Source organism: Glycine soja, chromosome 11 (assembly GCF_004193775.1).
Source record: "Glycine soja cultivar W05 chromosome 11, ASM419377v2, whole genome shotgun sequence".
In the NCBI taxonomy this organism is placed as follows: domain Eukaryota; kingdom Viridiplantae; phylum Streptophyta; class Magnoliopsida; order Fabales; family Fabaceae; genus Glycine; species Glycine soja.
In genome coordinates, this window is record NC_041012.1 from 2510726 (window position 1) to 2532579 (window position 21854).

At 33.7% G+C, this 21854-nt stretch overlaps 2 protein-coding genes and 2 pseudogenes across 4 annotated transcripts; 2 read left to right on the forward strand and 2 right to left on the reverse strand.

Annotated features, from left to right (window-relative positions):
* The first annotated feature begins 1901 nt into the window (after positions 1–1901).
* On the forward strand, positions 1902–4622 carry LOC114374761 (annotated as a pseudogene). The gene is made up of 3 exons (XR_003658625.1): positions 1902–2121; positions 3555–3802; positions 3988–4622. The product of XR_003658625.1 is annotated as a probable aquaporin TIP2-2 (transcript).
* Positions 4623–5184: 562 nt separating this feature from the next.
* On the reverse strand, positions 5185–10706 carry LOC114374759 (leucine--tRNA ligase, cytoplasmic-like). Of its 2 annotated transcripts, none has more exons than XM_028332429.1 (4): positions 10549–10706; positions 8898–10456; positions 6115–7863; positions 5185–5474 (listed from the first exon to the last, which is right to left on the reverse strand). In XM_028332429.1, the coding sequence occupies exons 1-3, from the start codon at positions 10623–10625 to the stop codon at positions 6122–6124; spliced, it is 3378 nt and encodes a 1125-aa protein (XP_028188230.1). In that variant the 5' UTR covers positions 10626–10706; the 3' UTR covers positions 5185–5474; positions 6115–6121. The 2 variants fall into 2 exon arrangements, with proteins under 2 accessions (XP_028188230.1, XP_028188231.1); XM_028332430.1 differs by having other exon boundaries at positions 5185–5544.
* Positions 10707–12068: 1362 nt separating this feature from the next.
* Positions 12069–14948, forward strand: LOC114373789 (annotated as a pseudogene).
* Positions 14949–15917: 969 nt separating this feature from the next.
* LOC114374506 (VAN3-binding protein-like) lies at positions 15918–18992 on the reverse strand. Its single transcript, XM_028332160.1, has 7 exons — positions 18677–18992; positions 18263–18546; positions 17430–17817; positions 17111–17287; positions 16810–16856; positions 16638–16695; positions 15918–16323 (listed from the first exon to the last, which is right to left on the reverse strand). Exons 2-7 carry the CDS (start codon positions 18527–18529, stop codon positions 16085–16087), a joined length of 1176 nt encoding a protein of 391 aa, XP_028187961.1. The 5' UTR covers positions 18530–18546; positions 18677–18992; the 3' UTR covers positions 15918–16084.
* Between the last annotated feature and the right edge of the window lie 2862 nt (positions 18993–21854).

Sequence of the window (21854 nt, forward strand, 5' to 3'; positions counted from 1 at the left end):
AATAATTTCAAAGGCTTAAGCCAGCCTCCAACAACATTAACTGTAGCTTTCCTTGTCAAATAAGAAATAAATTCAAAGACTCCTATTTTTTTAGAAGATAATGACCCTATCATGAAGAAGATAATTACTTTATCTCAATATGTTAGGGAGCATGAAGAGCATTAAACAAGTTAACGGGCTAATGATAAAGCATTGGATATGCGAGTCACATATCTTATATATCCTTCATTTGGCCGCCTTTCAAAATTATAATGTGAAATCTAACCATAACTTTAAAATTTGGGAGCACCTAAAAACTCTCTTAAATAACTAAGACTTTATTTAGATTTTCATAGAATTTATTTTAGAAAAATCAGTGTTAAGAAAATTACTAGTTTTTTAGAATGGTACTATAAGTGAGTTAAACAAATTTATTATATAAAGTTGATAAAAGAAAATAACTTTTTTGGAGTATAAAACCCAAAATCAATTACAGTTACCATAATATAAATTTTGGAACCTCTAAAATTTAACTAAACAAATAAGGATATACTAATTTAAAATTATTTGATATTTCATTCATATACATAAAAGTTGACGTAATATATACTTTTAAAATACACATAACTATGAATAGTTTAATTACTTTTTATTATTTTTCAAATTTGACAAACATTTAAATTATTATATAGTTATAATTCAATGTTTTGATTGATAAAATACACTTTCTGTTTAAAGCTATTACTGGTGTAAAAGTTTATGTGTATATCCTTTTTTTAAGGCACATGTTATTGATAAACTTTCACTTATTTTTAAAAGAAACATGCTGATAATTTACAACTTGAATTTGCTAATAAGCTTCAAAAAGTGTAGATTTATTAAAATAAGAATATATTTGTTGATCCCATCTCGACACTTAATATTGACATTACAACTAGTCGTAATTAAACAATCGAATCAATTATCAATAAATTTTTTATGCAAATTAACTGTATCACAATTATTCTATATATCTTTACCGGTATCTATTGATGCTATTTGCTACCAGAGGGTTGTACCACTAAGAGAAGCTACTGTATTGACTATAATTAATAAGTAAAATACATAGGCATCCAGAATCTTCTGTTTTCTAACAAAAGACTACAAAAAGGGAATGCAAAAAGACAGAGAAGAACAATTCCACTAAGCCGCCCAACCACTAGTGATCAATGGTAGTATTAATTATTGAACAATTCCAAATTGTCATTGAAATAAGGCCGAACAAACATTCTATTTTAAATGTTGGCTTCATTATTTATCGATCTGGAAAAAGAAATACTGGCATTATTAATTAATAGTCAATGAATAAAAACGTGAGCACATGTAATACCCATGTACAATCATCGGAGTTTATGAGCCACGAATATGAGGAGTCTCATTCATATATCTCTCTGTCGGCTGTCATAGTGGAAAAAAAAAATGCCCGTTAACCATATTATTGCCACCATTGTTATCATCATCAATTAATTTTACCCTCCTTTTGTTAATTTGACTAAATGGAAAACGACGTCTCAGGTCTCACATGTGTGTGTCTTTTCTTTTCTTTGTTTTTTTAATGCAAGTGGATCGTTGAGTATGATAATAATATTTGCTTAGGATGCTTATCCATCCAATTTTTATTTTTTTTTAAGTTCCTCGTTTATTGTACATCAATTAATTAATTACTATTGAGCTCATGACTAAGAAAATAAACATGAACACAAATCATAGGATTTTTAAAATACTGAAAAGAGTATACTAAGGGGTTAGATAGGTCCTCGATTATTAATCAAGCGTTATCCAACCACTCTTGTGGGTCCATGGTCGGTGCATGACAACCAAGAATGGCTGTACATTCACAATCAAATCCATTATATTTATGTAGTTTCTTGTTATATAAACCTAAGCAAAGGTTTATGAGGCAGCACTAATTTATATAGCAAGCTAGCTAGGTTGAAAATAGTTTGGTTTTGTAGTAAGTGAGGTGAGGTGCCAAAATGGTGAAGATAACTCTTGGTACTTTCGATGACTCTTTTGGTGTTGCCTCTCTTAAGGCTTATTTGGCAGAGTTCCATGCAACTCTGATTTTCGTGTTCGCTGGTGTTGGTTCAGCCATCGCTTACAGTAAGTGCTTAACCCTGATTAGTTAACTAAATATTTGGATTATAAAGAAATTAATTTAAGTCGGTTAAGTGTTACTTATAGTTAAATGTTAATGTTAATCAGTATTCTTAAGACATCAATAAAAAATTAAAAAGATAATTTCTTTAATTGATATACATAAAATTATCTTTTTTTTTTATATTTTCCTATAACTTTTATTATAGATATTTTTTTTAATTTCTTAATCAATAGGTGTTAGTTAGCAAGACTCTTAACTATATATTAACCACATCAAAACATATAGATTCATGCACTATCTGTTGGTCTGCACCCAAAAAAAAAAAAAACGAACTAGTTGCTTACTATGAAGTAAATGTAGGCATATGCTTGCTTTAATCCATTTATGGTATGTATGGACATTCTAAGCATGAGAATTTCGGGAACTAATTAAGTTGGTTTACATGAGTCAACAGAAATGGACCGATAACTGATAGCACGTGAAGTTGCATATAAGAAAAATCCTTAGGTACTCTTTGAATTTTAAAACAATTGCAATTATCACTATAAATTTTTACTTTAGCTAAAGTCTCAAACCAACAATTTCTATTAACAATGTAATTGATGGAATTAACTTTCTCTCTAAAGTGAAAAAATTTGTAAAATGAAAAAATATGATTGCATCTATCATTAATTTGAATTGAAGTACTTCTTAATCTTAACTAACTTTATATAAATTTACTTTCTCACTCTCGATTGTTTGGATAAACATCTTTATTAAAGTCTTACTAAATAAGAAATATTTATTTTAAAAGCACTTATGTTTAAGTTGATTTGATAACTAAAAGGAAAATAATATTACTCTGTTTATATATAAGCTATAAATTGTTTTCATAAACCATCACCAACTTATTAAAATGAGCTAAAAACAACTTATGGACATAGTTAAATTATTTTCGTAACTTCTCTCAAACACATATATAAATGGTTTATATATCATAAGATAAATCCAAATAAATTGTATATGAACTCCCAAACTGGGCGAAATATACTTTTTTTTAAAGTCAAATCAATAATTGATAATAAGATCATATATAATGTGTTTTTTTTTTTTAAAATAAAGATATATGAGACAAAAATTAGTTGTATGAAAGTGAAGTAACCTGACTATTCTATTTATATTAGAAGATAATTTTATTTCAACATCTCCGTTGAATAGTCAGGTTATTCTCTATCTCACTACTATAAAATAACTGACAGAGTTGGTGAAAGTACCCATAAAAGAACGAGTGATAATATTTTTTCATAGTTATCTATCTCACTACTGTAAAATTGATATCCTTTCATATCTATTAAAAAGAAATTGTATTGTTTTATATAAAAAAAATTGTATTGTAATATTGGCACAAGCTTACATGGAATAATGGAGTGGTTGGTTGTGTTGTTGTTTTATATAGACGAGCTTACAAAAGATGCAGCCTTGGATCCAACGGGGCTGGTGGCAGTAGCTGTGGCCCATGCATTTGCACTGTTTGTAGGTGTCTCCGTCGCAGCCAACATCTCGGGTGGCCATTTGAACCCAGCTGTTACTTTTGGATTGGCCATTGGAGGCAACATCACCCTCATTACTGGTTTCTTATACTGGATTGCCCAGTTGTTGGGTTCCATTGTGGCATGCCTCCTCCTCAATTTCATCACCGCCAAGGTATTTTTTTTCAAATATGTTGTTACCAGAAAAATGACTATGCAGTGTAATAAAATTTTAAAAATAATGTATGGTAAGTTTTAATTTTCATAATAATCATACAAACCAGTATCATTAAATTTGTACGTTATTACACGCTAACAAATAAATAAAATCTGATGTGATATTGTTTTGGATATTGGCAGAGCATTCCAAGCCACGCACCGGCAACTGGTGTGAACGATTTTCAAGCTGTAGTGTTTGAGATTGTAATCACATTTGGGTTGGTTTACACTGTGTATGCAACTGCAGCAGACCCAAAGAAGGGGTCATTGGGTATCATTGCACCCATTGCTATTGGGTTCGTTGTGGGTGCCAACATCTTAGCAGCAGGCCCATTCAGTGGCGGTTCAATGAACCCAGCTCGCTCATTCGGCCCAGCTGTGGTCAGTGGAGACTTCGCTGCTAACTGGATCTATTGGGTTGGCCCATTGATTGGAGGAGGTTTGGCTGGCTTGATTTATGGAGACGTCTTCATTGGTTCATATGCGGCTGTCCCAGCCTCTGAAACCTACCCTTGAGCTTCAACTTGAAAAATATGACTTCTTGTTCTATTCACTTGTGTGTCCTGTCCCTTCAAGTTTCATCTTTGTTCCCCGTTTGATGTCTCGAGCTTCATGGCTTTTTGCATTTTTAACTGTACCTTTATCTATTATTCACCGCTTGTAATAATTATGTAAATTATAATTCGAACTTGATGCATGGATTGTTGGAAGGTCCCCTTGTTTTTCGGTTTTCGTCCTACCAATAATGACATCGAGCTAGTGGTTTTTACGGATCAGTTATGCAGTTCATTTTTTAACTGTAATGAATCTCAGCCACTATTTAACAGAATAATATAATTAAAGAATGTATGTTAAAAGATGAAACTGTACTAAAAAAAAAATGAAACTGCATCTCGTGCAGTTATTTTCCTAACTGCCTTGCTTGGTATATCGCATCACATGAAGTGCTCACATCGCATCAGTTTGCAATTGCACTTAGTATGTACTAGTTACAACATTTGATCTATCTAAAATTTTCAAAATTCAATTTTAGTTCCTTTATAAAATTGTCCATTTTTCATCCCTCTAAATGCATCACTGTTGTTCTTCCTCAAGATACTTTAGATAGTACTTGATAAAAAGTTAAAAAATGTTTCAGATAGTGCTTGGGACTGAAAATAAACATTTCAAAGGAACTAAAAACATACAATATTTTGAAAAGGCTGAATTCAAACTTTAAAGATTTTAAAGGACCAAAAAGATATTTTATCCTAACATTTTTTTTAAAAAAATCTTTCGCTATTAATCCAAGTCCATGGACTGCAATTAAGTTGCATGTCAAAGTTAGGAAAGAAAGACTGAAATCCACATTTAAGTATGATTTAATATCATTCTAAAATAAAATAACTCATCATAAGAACATTAAGCTACAAAATGTAATTTTCCCAATTGTCAGAAAACTGACAGCTTGGCCAAGAAGACGTAGAGCAAACAATGAAGGAAACTTAAAGGAGTAATGAAATTAAAAGCTAAGAAGAGATCTCTTTCGGGGCACAAGAAAGTAGAATATCAGCAAACCAGAAATCTACATCAGCAATTTCCGACAAAATCTTCTGCTATCCACAAAAAATTTCAAGCTCCCCAACCACCTACAAAGCATGATTCAGATCAGGATAATCATACTACACGTTCCTCAGCGGAATGAAGTACTATTGCAACCTATAAATGACAATCACATGAATGAGCAATTTTACACCCAGTCACCCAGTTAATAATATTATTAAGAAGGCACTTTCCTTAAAATTTCTCAAACAGGAAACTAATGCAATATCAGTGAAGCAATTATATTTTCAGCTATAACGAGAATGCCGACTTTCTAAATTGCTGACAAATCGTCTCTAGCAGCTACATACTAAAGAGGGACTCTTGTGTGCATACATCATGAATAGATGTTTCCAAGTTAATTTACTCAACCGGATGAGGGTATGACCCATGAAACAAACAAGAGGGACAACAACAACAACAACAACAACGCCTTATCCCACTAGGTGGGATCGGCTACATGGATCAACTTCCGTCATAAGAGGGACAATATAGAAAAAATATTTAAACCTCAAATCAAGCCAAAAAAAAATTTAACAACACTAAGGTTCAGTAACTCATCCATGTCTACATATATAACAAATAAAAATTTATCAAATAAAAATAAATTACATTCGTGTTTAGATAACCAAAAAATTAAGTAGGAATTGTGAACTAGGTTAAGAAGAAAAGTTTCCAGAAACTCACCCAGTAGCTACAGAGTTACAAAGATAGCAGTTGGCTTTCCAGGAGATGGAGGATTTTGATTTAGTAAAGAAGCTAGTGGTCCAGCTCTAGCCAAGGAATCAGCATCTGCTGCAGATAAAATTTCCACATCTTCTAGACCTATCTGTCTCTTGATCAATTCCAAGTTTTCCTTAAGAACCTCAATTTCACCAAATGGCAATCTCAAATCCAGGGCTTGAGCCCCAAGTGCAATTGCTTCCTCTTTCTTAAACCTCAAGAAAGGCATACAACGTTTTTGGACTTGTTTAAAATTAGAAGATTGACCTACAGAACTCTGTTGTAAAGCCTGCAATATCTCAGACTCTGGAGCAAAAGTTCGAGTATCTCTGCTAAATTTTTTCTGAAGAATACTCAGGCACTCGGCTTCCCAACTATCAAACTGTTCATTTACATATATCAAGCCTGTCACCTTGCTATCTGTCAGTGATGCAGCTGGAGGACCTTTCTTATTACCTTTCTTTGAGCCTGAAAGTTGCTTCTGAAGCAACTTCCTCATCAAAACAATTGAGTCCTGCAAATATTTATTGGCACTCTTCAGTGTGAGATCAGGAGCATCAGCTGTCGGCCAGCCTGCATTTACCACAAAACCATCCTTCTTCAAAAGCTCTCTCCAAATAAATTCTGCATAATGTGGGCAGATGGGTGCTATAAGACGTGTCTGCACATCCATAAAACGCCACACCAAGTCACGATTGCAACCTCCAGCCCCACATGAGAATCTATACTCATCCCTAGCAGCCTGAAGATCATAAAAGCCAGTCTTGAGAGCTTCTCGAAACATGTAGTTGGTGTAATTTTGCTCAGTTGTCTGGACAGCAATGTTAATCTCATTGGCAAACACGCGATCTGCATATGTAGATGGTGGGCCAGTTCTCATGGAAGATTCTGCTGCCAGATTATCTTCATACCATGCAATCTCTTTGGTGAGCCGGAGAATTGCAGCATTTGCAGTCTCAAAGACAAAATTTGCATCATCAACACCATCACCAGCATCAGCCAAAGAGAACCGAGTAGCATCAGCTGAAAACTCCTCAATTGCCTGACGCAACGTCCTGAAATTTCCAGTGGACTTGGACATTTTCTCAGAATTGAGCATAATGTGTCCGTTGCATCTAAACCCGCGAGGCCAGTGATGCTTGGCCATAATTGCAGTATGGTTGTAAATGCAGAAGGTAAGATGATTCTGGATGAGATCCTTACCAGAAACTCGAAGATCAAAGGGATACCAATATTCAAACTCCTGCTTCATTCTTTCTAAAAGGGATGATGATATATCGGTTGACTTCGGATATGGTCCACCACAGAAAATATAATCCCAGACATCATCAGTCAGTTGATGAGGTTTGATGGCAGACTCGCCGGATCCATACATGTCACCACTCTGCAAATGGTGTGCAACAGTGTAATACGCCATGTAAATGGTGGAATCCGATAAAGACTCAACTAGGAACTGTTCATCCCACGGTATGCGAGTCCCAAGACCAAATGATCGTGAGCAAGCCCACTGGTTCAACCAGCTTAAAGTGTGCTCAAATCCATGTCGTGTCTCATCAGAATACAGGTTCATGTTAGAAAGGCACTCGTCAGCTAGCTTCTTCCATTCTGATTCTCCATATGTAATGTACCACTGATCTGTGAGGGCTACCACACACTCATCGCCAGATCTTGACATCACCCGTTTCTCTGGTTCACTGTAGATAATAGCCTGGCCTGAAAGTGTGGAACCAAAAAATTTAGTAATAGTGGCAAGATGATTAAGGTCAATACAGGCACACAAAAAGTGTAAAAAATTTACAATTAGATATAAAAAAAATAAAAAATACAATAAAATAATGAGTTTAACTTTGATTCATTATTATTTCAAATTATTTCTACTATCATCTAATTACATGTTAATATATAGGGGAAATTGCTATAGCGATATAACCTCCTTTGAGGTCTTTCAAAATGCCAGTCACACTTACCTCCCTCATTTTATTCTGTAACTTAAACATACTACCCCTTTCATAACATCATTTAAATTACACATTAAAACTCATACTTCCTGAAAATTTCATGAGGCTATTATGCCATTTTGAGAGAAAAACAGGCTGTGCATGGGGGGGAGCCATAAATCTGTGAAACTTCATATTATTTTATTATCATGTTATATTACACACTTGGCAACAATACCACAATCTTATGATTTTCCAAAATCTATAAGGTGGATATTCAAGTTAAAAAAAATGAAAAAAATTAGTAAGGAAAAAATATTATCTGATTTTGAGGCAAACACCATTCCAAAGACATGCATTTCATTAGTCTCAGCAATGATTTCTAGATGATACAATGTTTGTAAATAATGTTTCAATACATGTTTTTCCAATACAGAACAAAGTAAAATATTTTTTCAACACCATCCAAATTTAATTATACTTTCAAATTTCATATACTACAAATTTAAGATATAAATCTATTAGTCATAAAACTCACTGTATTCAGTACTCTAAAAAAATGTAAAATACAACTCACTGTATTCAGCAAGTCAAAAGAATCTAGAGGACTGGATTGTATCATTTAGGAAAATCTCAGGGGATGCTAGTGCAATTTCCTCTAATATATAATACAGAAAGAGTTTAACCTCTTAACATTGTTGTATTAAACAGGAAAGAAGCAAGAGCCAATCTTTATAAATTTTGAGATATACAAGAACAATAATATTGCACATAATATTTTAAAAAGAAATAGAGAGAGTGAATGCTGACCTGTTTCTAAAAGCTTGTTCCTAATCAAGGGCTTAGCTTCCTGAACTCTTCTCCCAGCAAATTCCCCAACAATCATCGTCCCTTCAGTGAAACCCTTCAAGTACGTTTGCTTTTTGGCTTCTACAAGTTTTTCCTTATCATTCTGGCTTACGATTTTCATCTGCAAGCAAACTGTCTCGGCACATTTATTCCCAAACTGGGGAACCTCAATGATGGGCACAATCTCAAAAGGCAGCACCCACTCATCCTTAACCCCATACTTCTCCCTGAGCGCGGGTTTTGCCTTCAAATCATGCAATGCCATGTAGTCATCAGGAGCATCACTGGGCACACTGGTGACAACCCCAGTACCCTTATCCATCAGAATAGACAACATGGGTAGAGCATAAATGACCTCGTTGAATGAAAGTGGAGACTTCAATGGAAGACCAATCAAGTCACGGCCAGTGAGCTCAAGCAAGCAAGAGGGTTTCTCCGGAACCCGCGAGTGGTTCTGGTAGGCAAGGTTAAGCGCAGCTCGGTGAGCAAGAACAAACACCTCACTGTCATTGATTTCAAAAGCCCCATACTTCCCATCCGGCAACACCCAAGCATTGGTTTGACCATACATTGTCTCAGGTCTCAAAGTTGCAGCAGCAAGAAACACCTTCTTTCCCTCCAATGCCTTAAATTTTTCGGGAAAAGGAGCAACCAACTCCATCTTGATGATAGTGTATTCTTGAGGCTGAACTCCCTCACCACTAGCTCTATCATGATCAGCACAAGGTTGACCATCCAATGGAGAAAAAACAGTATACCTCACATCCTTCACAACCTTCCCCATGGACTTCAACTTCCTCATCTGCCACCTCACAAACGAATCAAAATAAGGGTTCATATCGGTTGTAACGAAAGACCTTCTCCAATCACAACCTAATCCAAAAGCCTTAAGGTCCTCAACAGCCAGAGGTGGAAAATACGAAAGCCACTTATAAGGATCCTGAAATTTGGATATCTCAGCATCGGAAATCCCTACACTACGCATAATCTCCCACTGGTAAACCTGCCCCGTTGACTTGGAAGCAGCCTTTGACTTTTTACCTTTGAATTTATCAGGAGGAGCACCGTCGCCAGAAGGTGGTTCTTCTTGTTCTTGCTGCTGCTGCTGTTGTTGTTGTTGTTGTTCTTCGACTTCGGAGGGGAAGACGGGCGGGTCGCCGAATCGCTGGATCTCGCGGGTGAGTTTGTCGGCGGAGGCCTTGATGGGCATGCCGGTGCAGTGGAAGGCGAAGGGGAGGAGGACGTTGGCGCCGCAGAGGCGGTGGTAGGCGGCGGCGAACTCGAGTTTGGAGAGGGAGAAGGCGTGGCCGAGGTGGAGGTAGCCGTTCATGTAAGGGAAAGGGAAGTTACCGAAGAATTTCTCGCCAGGCGAAGAAGGGGGCTTCTCGCCCGGTTCGGCTCTGAAGACATCTTTCTCTTCCCACCATTTCTGGACCTTCGATTCGATCTCGCGGAGACGATCACGCCGCGCGAAGCTCTTGTTGCCGCCCTCGCTCGCCATGTCCGAGTGGTGGCGGAAGCTGCAGTGTAATTAACACCGGTTTCAGATTGGAAAACCAATAAAAATGGAAAGAATCGCCTTTAATAGTAGAGGAACATGAATGGGTGATACCTGTGTCTGTGTGCTAATGAAGTTTGAAAACGGAGAAGAGACTGCGCGAGGCGAGACTGCGTGCGACAAAGCAACATGCAGAGGAAGAAACCAGGCGCGGGATAGAGATGAAGAGCAAGGGTTTTGCTTGCGTCCTCCCTTTTGGGTCGGGTTCATCAGCCCATTTCTTTGGGCTTACAGGCTTGTTTGGTTTCTATTCTTGGAAGTTGCTAGCTTATTCTCCTACCCCAACAAATTTTTTTAATATATATTTAATACATATATAATTCTTCATAATAAATTTTATAACAATTAATATATTTATATATATATATATATATATTTATTAAATCTATATGTAAAATTATATTTAAAAATTATTATTAGATCAAAATTAATTATTACAAAATTTATTATGAAAAATTATATATGTATTAAATATACATTAAAAATTTTAGTAGTATATATATTGACGTTAATTATTTTTTAATATAATTGATTTATTATTTCAATTAGTTAGAATACTTAAGGAAGGTGAAAAAGAAAAATACATAATAGAAATACATTTCCCTTGTATAAATATTAAATACAACAACGTATTTCTATTTTATTAATTTTTTACCAAAGAAATATAATTAATTGTGGATATAAGTTATCTTTTTTAAACTAATCAAATTTATTGTGACATAAATTATATTTTGTACCTTCAAAAAAAATATTTTGTAAATTCAGATTAATTAATTAATATATTATTAATCCTTCTTTAATGATAGTCAGTATCATGTACATTATTTTTTTTATTGAAATTCAATTAATTTTAATCGAATTTACCATTTATAAAACCAATTGTTATATAAATTATCTTTATTAATAGTAATCATATTAATTTGCATCATATTGATTTGATTGATTTTAATTAAAAAATTAACTTGTACTATCGACATTAATTCAAATTTTAATTTCATTAAAAAATAATTTATTTATATTACTACTAAAAACAGTAACGTGTCACCATTAATTTGGTTGGTTTTTTAAAAAAAGTAACTAATACCTATAATTAATTACAATTTTTTCCATTAAAAAGGTGTTTTGGGATGGTAAAAAATTAAAAGCATATGGGATGAGAATAACAATTCCCTCTACTGTTTGCGTATAATATATGAGAGTACTAAGGATATGTGCATTCCCTCTACTTAGTATTTCGGTATTTCCTCTTTAATTAAGATAAGATTGTAATCCTTTTTGAGTTTTTGTTTAAATTTCTTACTGATTAAAAATAAATAAAAAATGTTTGACACGATATTTGAATTAGCTTCTAGGTTTTATTTTGTTGAGAGCTTCTACCCTAAAGAAGTTCAAGTCGACACACACAAGGAATAGAAAATAAATAAATAAACTGGGGTGTGTATATATACTCCCATTGTTTTAGACCGCACATGTATAGCTTTAGGTAAATAAGATTTCAATTGTTTTAGACCAATATATAGCCCCTATTGAAGTCCTTCTCCTTAGTTTCAGACCACGTATATCTTTTCCCATATTCTTTGATACAAAAACATGAGGAGTGTGAAGACAAGGAGAAATCCACCAAACCAAATAGATTAGCCAAATGAAAATGGGCATCGTCCGAAGACTGTGTTCTAGTTGGAATAACGTTGTCGGATTGGGCAACAGGAACAGTTACAGTTCCTTTAATAAATCTGTTGATCCCACAAACCCATCATGTTCCAGTTCCTTCCTCACGCATGGAATCCACGTGTTTCAATGCCCCGTAGGCCACATGTTTCTAATATTTCTACGTTATTTTTTATACTATTATATCCCCATACAATGCCAATTGAATTGGTTTTATCTTACGATAGGATGCGGTTGGAATTGTAACCAAGCTATCGGATCGCATTGCCTCTCGGGGTGGCAACATTCTCTCTGCTGATGTTTTTGTTCCTCAAAATAAATGAGTCTTCTACTCTAGAAAGTACTCTAAATATACTATTTTATATATGCATCTAGTGCATTATTGTACACACAATCCAATTTATTTATCTTGTTCAACATTTGCAGTGTTTTTGTTTTTGATCATGTTACGTGGCCTCGAATGCAAATGGAGGAGGATTTCCTAAGGATCTCTATTCAATGCCATGAGATCTGTTATAAGGGTGCCAGCTCTGGATCCTAAATATAAGATTGCTGTTCTCGCAGCAAAGCAGGTATACAATACATTAATTAATGTTCTTCTCTTGTTCTCTTTTTATATATATTTTATGTAATGTAATGTTTGAGTTTAAGTAAAGGTTTCTTTATGTCGTTGCAGGACCACTGTCTGATTGATTTGTTACATGGATGGCAGGATCGAAGACTCTCAGTAGATATTATCACTAGTGTAATTAGGTGGAATTTCTGAAACTATGTTGCTAAACTAACTTGTGTCTCTTTATATTTTTATTGATTTTTAATCTATTTCAATGTTTAGCAATTATTGGCTTATGCGATATATTTAACAGTAACCATTATCAAAGTCCAGAAAACGAGGTGATTCGTTTTCTTGAAATGCACGGTGTTCCTTATCATTACTTGAAAACAACAGCAGAGAATAAACGGGAAGAGGAGATCTTGGAGCTGGTTCAGAATACTGATTTTTTAGTACTTGCGAGGTATATGCGGGTATATAACTTGATGGCATTGTGTTTATTACTGTTCCAATATGTAACAGATTGTGGTAATTGGTTTTAACTCTTGAAGTTAGGAGGCTTTTTCTCAGAGCTCTTCTCTGCTCCTATAAGTTGGGAAAATATGAGTCTTACCTGTGATTATCTTCTATAGTATATGTTATGTTACTGTTTGATTGTATTGGTGCTGAGTATTATATTGAATAGGAACATCAGTTGTTTATGTTTCCTTGTCCTTGTTATTGATTTATTTGTGCAGATACTATCCAGCTTCTTTTTAAGGAGTTACGGGGAGGATATAATTAACATCCACCATGGCCTGTTACCATCATTTAGCAGTAGCAATCCATCTAAACAGGTGGCCTTTTATTGCTGATTCTATGTGCTCGTCATGCTTCCATCCTAATCGCGTTAAGTGTTTAATATGATTTGGTTTTCTTGGCAGGCCGTTGATGCGGGTGTGAAATTAATTGGCGCAACAAGTCACTTTGTAACTGAGAGACTTGCTGCTGGACCTATTATTGAACAAATGGTGAACATAAATGTTAACTACTTCTTTATCTTCTGCCTACATTTTAATCTATTATTTGCTTCCTCTATTGAATATTCAATGATTATGCTGAAGGTTGATCTCATTTGTTTACAAGGTGTTTTATTTACCTTTTAAGATCTGTTTGCCAAGTCTGTCTTAGCATAGATACAGTCGATCATGGTTAATTTAGTTTGATCATCATGTGACTAGAGTTAGTTTAGTTAGTTATAAGTTAGTTACTCTTGTAACCGACTATATAACCAGCTGTAATAACTAACTCTTGCAAGCTAATTCTCATTCTATGCTAATCAGTTTTTCCTCCATTTTCTTTTCTCTTTAGCTTCCTCTGCAAGTTTTCTTTTCATCCATGGCAGACATGGATTCTGTGAGTCTGCCTTCTGAATTCTGATACATGCCATTACCTAGAAATTACGACAGCCAATATGATGGAATGAGCAAATTATTTTCCGCCACTGGTGTGACATATGATGTGTGCCAGTTGAGTTTGATTCATGCACATTATGAGTCTCCTTTTGCAATTTTTTTTCTGTTGTGCGTTAACATTTTTCATGATCTTATTAGGTTGTGTTGTACTAGCTAAATCTCATGCAAATTTTAACTTATGCTCTTTGGGGATAAATTTCCTTACAGATGTTCATAGAATTTGGTGTTTTCTTATCCTAAAAATAGAAGACATTCACATTTACTATGCGTTAAGATTCTTAGGTATGCATTGACAACATAAATAAATACTGATGTACATGAATCTGTATACCATTAACTTTTTTGGCCTAAGTCACTGGCAAGATTTTACTTTAGTAAAATCTACCTATATCATTAGAGGCAGTAAAATAAACATTCATAAATTATGCCTTAGGTTTGACTTGGCCTCTTATTTTTTTATTTTTTTTTAAGTGACCTGGTTGAATCTGAATTGCAGGTTGAAAGAGTTTCCCATAGAGATAAGTTGCAGAGCTTTGTGCAGAAATCAGAGAACCTTGAGAAACAATGCCTCACAAGCGTTATCAGATCTTATTGTGAGCTTCGAGTGTTGCCAATTGAAGAAAAGAACACTGTCGTATTCTGAGGACAACCAACAACCAAATGGGGCATATCTCTATAAGTGCATATGATTATTTACTTTAAAAGCCCACATTATGGTTATGTTTGGATTAACTTATCAATAATTACATATAAGAAAATAAGAAGTTAAAATAAATTAACCTTTTCTCATGAGTTAAAATTAAATACGTTCCAGTTCCAGCTTAACCATTGGTTACACTCGGTCGTGGTTAATTTTTATAAAGATATTATTTTTTTCTTGTTTATTAGGTTTTCTTTTCTTTTGCTGAGATTTTTTTTAGTACAGAAACATGAAAGGAAAACTACAATACAGACAAGTGACTTGAATTCCATTTAATCGTGAAAGGATTGTCAACAAATCTGTGAAACTAATTCCGCAACTTCCGAAGTTCGTGACTCCGATTATTGGTCGTTGTGATGTACATCCGAACATGTTATCATTATCATTAAATAAAAAGAAGGTTTTAAAATAATAATAATAATAGAAATAGATAGACACTACTATTAGTATAGATTATTTTTTTGTTTTAAGTATAAAAACAATAAAAAAAAGTTTTTATATGATTTTTAAGGTGTTACGTAGTATTATAAAAAATAATAAATTTAAGGAAATTTAAACAATTTTCTTAAACTCTCTGAAATAAGAAATAAATGCTCTCTAAAATAAGAAATGAATGCAGAAGACACTGCTCCATAGGTTCCTCTCTCCCGATCGAAGCTATTTGGGAAGGGATTTGAGTAATGGTGATATGGAATTATATTTCTTTACTTTAATTTGCAACTTGTATTTTCTATTAACTGAATAGTTCTTGAGCTGTCACTTACTCATCTAATAAAATCTTTGACTTATAAAGAAAAAAGAAGAAAAAAACTCAATAGAGGCTACTCTTCCCTTTGGCACTTAATATGTGGTACTGGAAAACATTTGTCATTCTAGACATAATAAATCTGTATTTACATAAACTATGACCATATAATAATGATGATTGATTGATTTTACTTTCAGAGTTATACGGTGTGGTTTTGGACATAGTTTCTATTTTATCTTTTTAAAAAAATTATAATAAAAAAAGCTATTCTACTTGAATAGTTTTTATATCTTAAACGGGTTTTAACACTTATCAATTTGTATTACTATTAACAAGCATGGTCACAAGCAACCCCTGCGGTGAACAGTAATGTTTCTTTGCTTATAATGTAGAGGGTAGCATTTGTTTGACAAAATTTTTTATGTTTCACTCTTCTAAATCCTATAGGCATATACAATCCAAACAAATCATGTACTAGTACTAATACTTAAAAATTCTAGAGAATGCTCTGTTGCTTCAACAGAGTTAACCCTACGAAGCAAAAACTCTACTCCATCAACCCATTTTTGCTTGTGGAGTTTGTTCTGGCACTTAAATTCTAGAAGACCTTGTGCAGTTTTGAGGCCAAAATAAAGCTCTTCTGATGCTTCCCTTTCTTTTCTATATGGCCATGCATTATCTTTATCACAGACTCCATACACCACACCTGTTACAACATATGTTACCCGGAATTAGAGAATGACTATCAACAATTTAGAGCCAAGAGAAAAGTACGGAATAGAAGCTACTATAATAAAAATTCTTCCACTATCAACTAATTAAATAGCATCTTTTTTTATGGAAATTAAATAACATCTCAACTAGCACTTTTAAGGTAATTATCAAAATAATCAATAATTTTTCATAATTGAACAAATAATTAGATGATATTCCATCACATTGTTCTTATAATTGAAATAGATAACTGCAAAAGGATAGGTGCATGGGTTGCTAAGAGTTTTTAACGTTTAAAACGCCTACATTTGTTCTTTTTGGAGAAGGCTCCTCCAACGTGCTTGCTTTTGATCTTAACTTTAACCTGAAAAATAAAATAAATGAGATTGTTATCTAAAAGAAAGAACTCGCGACCCCATGAAAAAATACTACTGCCAGTCTACTAGTTTGTATTGTAGGTCAGGTTTTAATATGGCACCTGACATTTCTTGATATAAACATGGACATGTCTCCATCGTAAAGCACCTGAAGAAAAAAAAGTATTAATGACAACCAACTAAGTAATACACTGAATTACTCCTTAAAATTAGTATTAATTGACTATTCGAGGGATGGAAATCCTGTCACTCTGTCAGTTATCTGGAATGATCGTCTCTTGGTATTAAAAGCTAAGTTAACCAATGCTCATAATTTAAGAGACAAATTTAAAATACAGTCAAATCCAATGTTATGAACTAATGATATTAATTGAACTAAGCATGATGATCTTAAAAATCTACCTTTTTCTGTGAGCTGCAACAAATCCCCCAGGCACGGAGGATAACGTTCCAACACCTGACCGTCAAACGCACGAAGCCACTGCGTTTCCGCTATCACTTTATCATACGGACTTATTGACGCATTCTTCTTTGCTTCTTTTGGCATTCTCGCTGTCAAGGCTGCTTCTCCTCGCAAAGCTGGTATAATATTATAATATAGCAATGAATCATCAATATTCAATACATTAATTGTTCCATATTCCACAGCACACATATCTTTCAAATTCACAAACATTTTTTAAGCAAGAGAGAGTCATTACTATTTGATTGAGCAAAGTACCTGTTGCAGCCGCAGCGGTGAGAGTCATTAGATCCCCTGGCGTTTGAATATCAACCGCAGACCTGACGGTGGAAGCCACGCGCTCGCGATCCGCGCCAGCTACCTCCGCCATTTCAACGCAATAAGAGGCCAAGAGTTGCGTGGCCGAAGCGAGAGCAACGTCCAATTTAGAACGAGAGCCACCGCGAGGGTCCTCTGTTGCCGCCACAGCAGCCACCGCAGAGGCTAACCCCGCAATGGACAGCGCAGAATGTACACGCGCGTTTTCCACGCGCGCCCGGTCTTTCTTCTTAACGGAGACGTTCGTATTGCCGTACTGCTTCTGATGTAACCATTTCCCAATCGCACCCATCCTTCTACAATTTCCAGATACTATCATCTTCCCTCCCTGCAAAACACAACTTGTACAAATTATGCATCAAACATAACATTATCATTCATATAGGAAATAATTTTACTCGAGTCAGGTCAAATATCTATGGATGTAAATTAGTGGAACCATACTCATTACTTCATCTTAAAATCATTAGTCATGATTATAAATTACGGTTGTGGTGAGCCAAAATATCTTGACATCATGCCAATTGCGATCGTGATACAATTGCAAAAAAATTCCGGCTCACAATTTAAAACCATATCGATTACCACCGCAATTTAAAATCACGCCACTAGTGAAACTAAAACAAACCTTATATGAGTTGATTCCCGCATTCAATCATATATTGTTATAAAAGTTTATTTGGCTAATTAAAAAAGAAAATGTGAGACACAATAATACAGTGGTATCTTTGAATTTAAATTTGATTGGTGTTTTGTTGATAGTGTGTACTTACTGCTAATTGAGGTGCGGAAATAGGTTCTGGCAATGTGTCTGAGGTCTTATTATCGAGGAAAGTTTGTTTTTGTTTCTCTGAGAGAGCCTTTGAGATTTCGGAGGCAGAGAGACTCCATGACCTAGATAAGAACTCCATAGGTTCACGGGGTGTCGGTGGCTCAGCCAACGGTGGAAAAGATTTGAATTGCTCACTTTCCTGCACATCCTCTGAACCTAACTCCTGCCAAGACCCGTTTTTCCAAGGTGGAAAAAAACCACCTTCCATTTTTTGATTTTGATAATCTAAAACAATAAATGAGGCAATTAACTCGATTACAACCTCAACAGCGTACGTCAAAACTAGATAGATAATTTGATAAACCATTTTCTATTTTCTAGTCCCAAGAGAGAGAGAAGAAAGTAAGAAATTAACCTGTTTTGCCACTAGCTTGAGTCTCAAATATAAACGAGAAAGGACTTGGAAGCGATGAAGCAAAAAATAGATTATAATCGAAGTGTTGTGCTCTGAACCATGCCACCACAAATTCAGGTTGAAGTTAATTGAACAATTTCCAATATTTACTAAGCTCGAAAAAACACGTTTGCTGTAAATATTAAGAAAACAGAATCCTGGAGAAGCGGGTATTGGTAGGTGCACACTGCACAGCTAGCACTGTTGTCGATAACAGAAATATTATTGATAATTTAGGAAAAAGTACGGAGATAGAGGTAGTAGTAGTAATGGTGAAGAAAAATAGAATACATATAGATGTGTCATTTTACAACGTGGATTTAAATCATTTAATATAATTGACGCGCTAGCTACGTGTACGTACTTTAGGTTGTTAGAGATTGGAATATAAATGAGTGTTGTGAAAGACTAGCAGTAGTAGTGGCTAGTCAATGACGGTGCAGGTCGGTGATGCCTATCTCACTTGCTATCTTTGGCTACCAAGTGATCACTGTATTTGAGAATTTAAGATTAAGTTGCAATAATAAGGGAGGGGCAAAAATCACAACGCAATCTTCTTTAATTTCTTGTACGTCTTTATTATAATGGTACTAATTAATGCGCCAAAAAAAAAAGTCTAGTTTCAGCTTTCTACATTACAACACATGTTTTGTTTGGCATATGCATTGGTTAGGACTTAGGAGGCCATGCAAAACGAGCGTAGTATGACCCAACAATTTCATTTTCAAAGGAATGACCATATGTTTGAAGTTTTGAACTATTGATATGCGATAGGGATAACACTACTCCAATCAAATGGAGTTTTGGAAGTACTGATAAGGTTCGAATGCAAAAATAAGTGTGTCTCCAGAGTGTACGATCCAATACTAACAACATTTATACGTTTGCACACCAGTCCAATTTTGTGATAATTTGAATGAAAATAACAGCAATTTTTTTTAAGCACAATAGCAACACTTGGTTTTTGCTTCGACCTGTAGCTATCATTCAACTGGGTAATACTATTTAAAACCTAGGACTCCACACACGGATCTAATTAACGTGCGCAGAAACAAAAGAGACCACATAGAAGAAGTGTATTTGTATTTTGCAGGTCTCGAGAAAAGCACAGTTCAACTATATGATTATACTATCCAATATCCACGTGATGTCTATGTGTTATGTATAAACTTGGATTTCTGCGACAATCAAATGCTGTGTGCTAATTAGTCAGCCTCCCAATTGTAATATTAATATCATGAGTTGAAAAATCATTACTTAATTTCGAGTTACGCCAGTGTCGTATCGTATTATGAGTCAGAGAAATAAAGAGATGCTTAAATAATAGTTATATATATATATATATATATATATATATATATATATATATATATAAAATATTTTTTTTATAAACCCGTGTATCTTTGGTAGAGTCAAATCATTTCACATTTGTAAGTCATATTTTGGACAATAAAGCTCTTCTCTGCCCGAGTATTTAACAATGCATAGTACTTGAATTTGAGATTAATGGTAAAATTAATAATTTTACGTTAATTGATTAACATAGTAATAAATAATAGTTAATTATATATAATATACAACATTAATTGTGTGAAATATTTTTAACTCTTCCTTTGATGTAATTTAAAGTCTCAAGAAGTGTATGCAAATAATACTATATTGTTTAAACCTTGTTTAATAAGATAACCTATCAATATAAATATGGATTTTAGAGTTTAGATTTATAGTTCTTACATATTTTAAAAAAATAAGAACTATGTTAAATATATATGTCTCCTGTTTATACCAGTATATATGAATGAAAGGTTATATAAACTTGAATTTAATTTGTATACTATTTATATAAATATTTGTATATTTTTAATTAATTAAAAATATCCTTTCTGCATGTAATTTTTTTAAAAAATATCTTAAATATAAGTTTGAAAATAATTGTTATAAAAATTTATCAATTTTATTATACACAACTAAAGAGAAAAATATTATACAGTGTAAAAATTTTACATTATTATTTAGTTACAATTCATTATGTATAATAAATTTATTGATTTTTATGAAAATTATTTTAAAAATTATATTAATTAACGGTAAATTATTATTAGACGATAATATAAGAGTATTTTATAGCACAATCTTTAAACTCTTAATTAAATTCCAAAAACTTTTACTTTTATCTTAACATGAGAATGGGAGAATAGTCTGGTTTAGCGAGAATTAGCTCAAGTGTCTTTTACTTATTTTCAGTTCCTGAATTATTACTCGGAATAGGCAAGTTGATTGGTTATCTTTCATGATCCTGATATTTCATGTTCACCTGATTATTTTTTAAATTCCTACAATAAAGCATACTATTTTATTTTTATTTGGTAACTGTGAAGGAATCTTAGTAAATGTTACCTAAAATTTTGTATTAATTTTTTAGTGTATAGTATTATCCTCCATCGATCTTATCCAAACATTACTTGTACCGTACCGTAATACTAAATATCAATATTCTCAGGTAAGGTAAAGAGTTTCTTCAAACATTTTTTTTTTCCTGAAATAAGGTATTACTTCAAATTAGGCGTCTTTTCATTTTTTTTCCTTTAATAAAGCAAAGGGTGACTTTGAAGGAAGTGTTTTGGTGGCAACAGCAGGCACTCGCTTTCAATGGGCCATTGTGAAAGGTAGTGATCACAAGGTGGTGTTGAAGCATTGGTAGAACAAGAATGTGTCATGTTATTAGAGAGGCACACAAATACATAATTCACGTGACAATGTCTTAAAGCACAACTGGATGCACGACTTACATCTTCAACCCAAATATCTGAAAATTACATCTCTCCTACTACATATATATATATTCACGTTCGTCAACAAATTTCAACTGCATAATACAACATATAAGGCATCTCACTTACTATAAAGGGGTGAAGATGGATTAATTAGATTAATATTGTGGCAAGTCTTATCTCATCTAATTCTCAAATTAAAAGAATTGAGTTTGATCTATTTATTTGTTGATATACAAACCACTATTTCAAATTTGTTTGTCTATCCTGAAAACTTATTTAAAATTCTAATTTATAAAAAAAATTACCAAATAAAGTTTCAAACAATTTTAAACATAGATTAATGAATCTGTACTTGTATATAGACT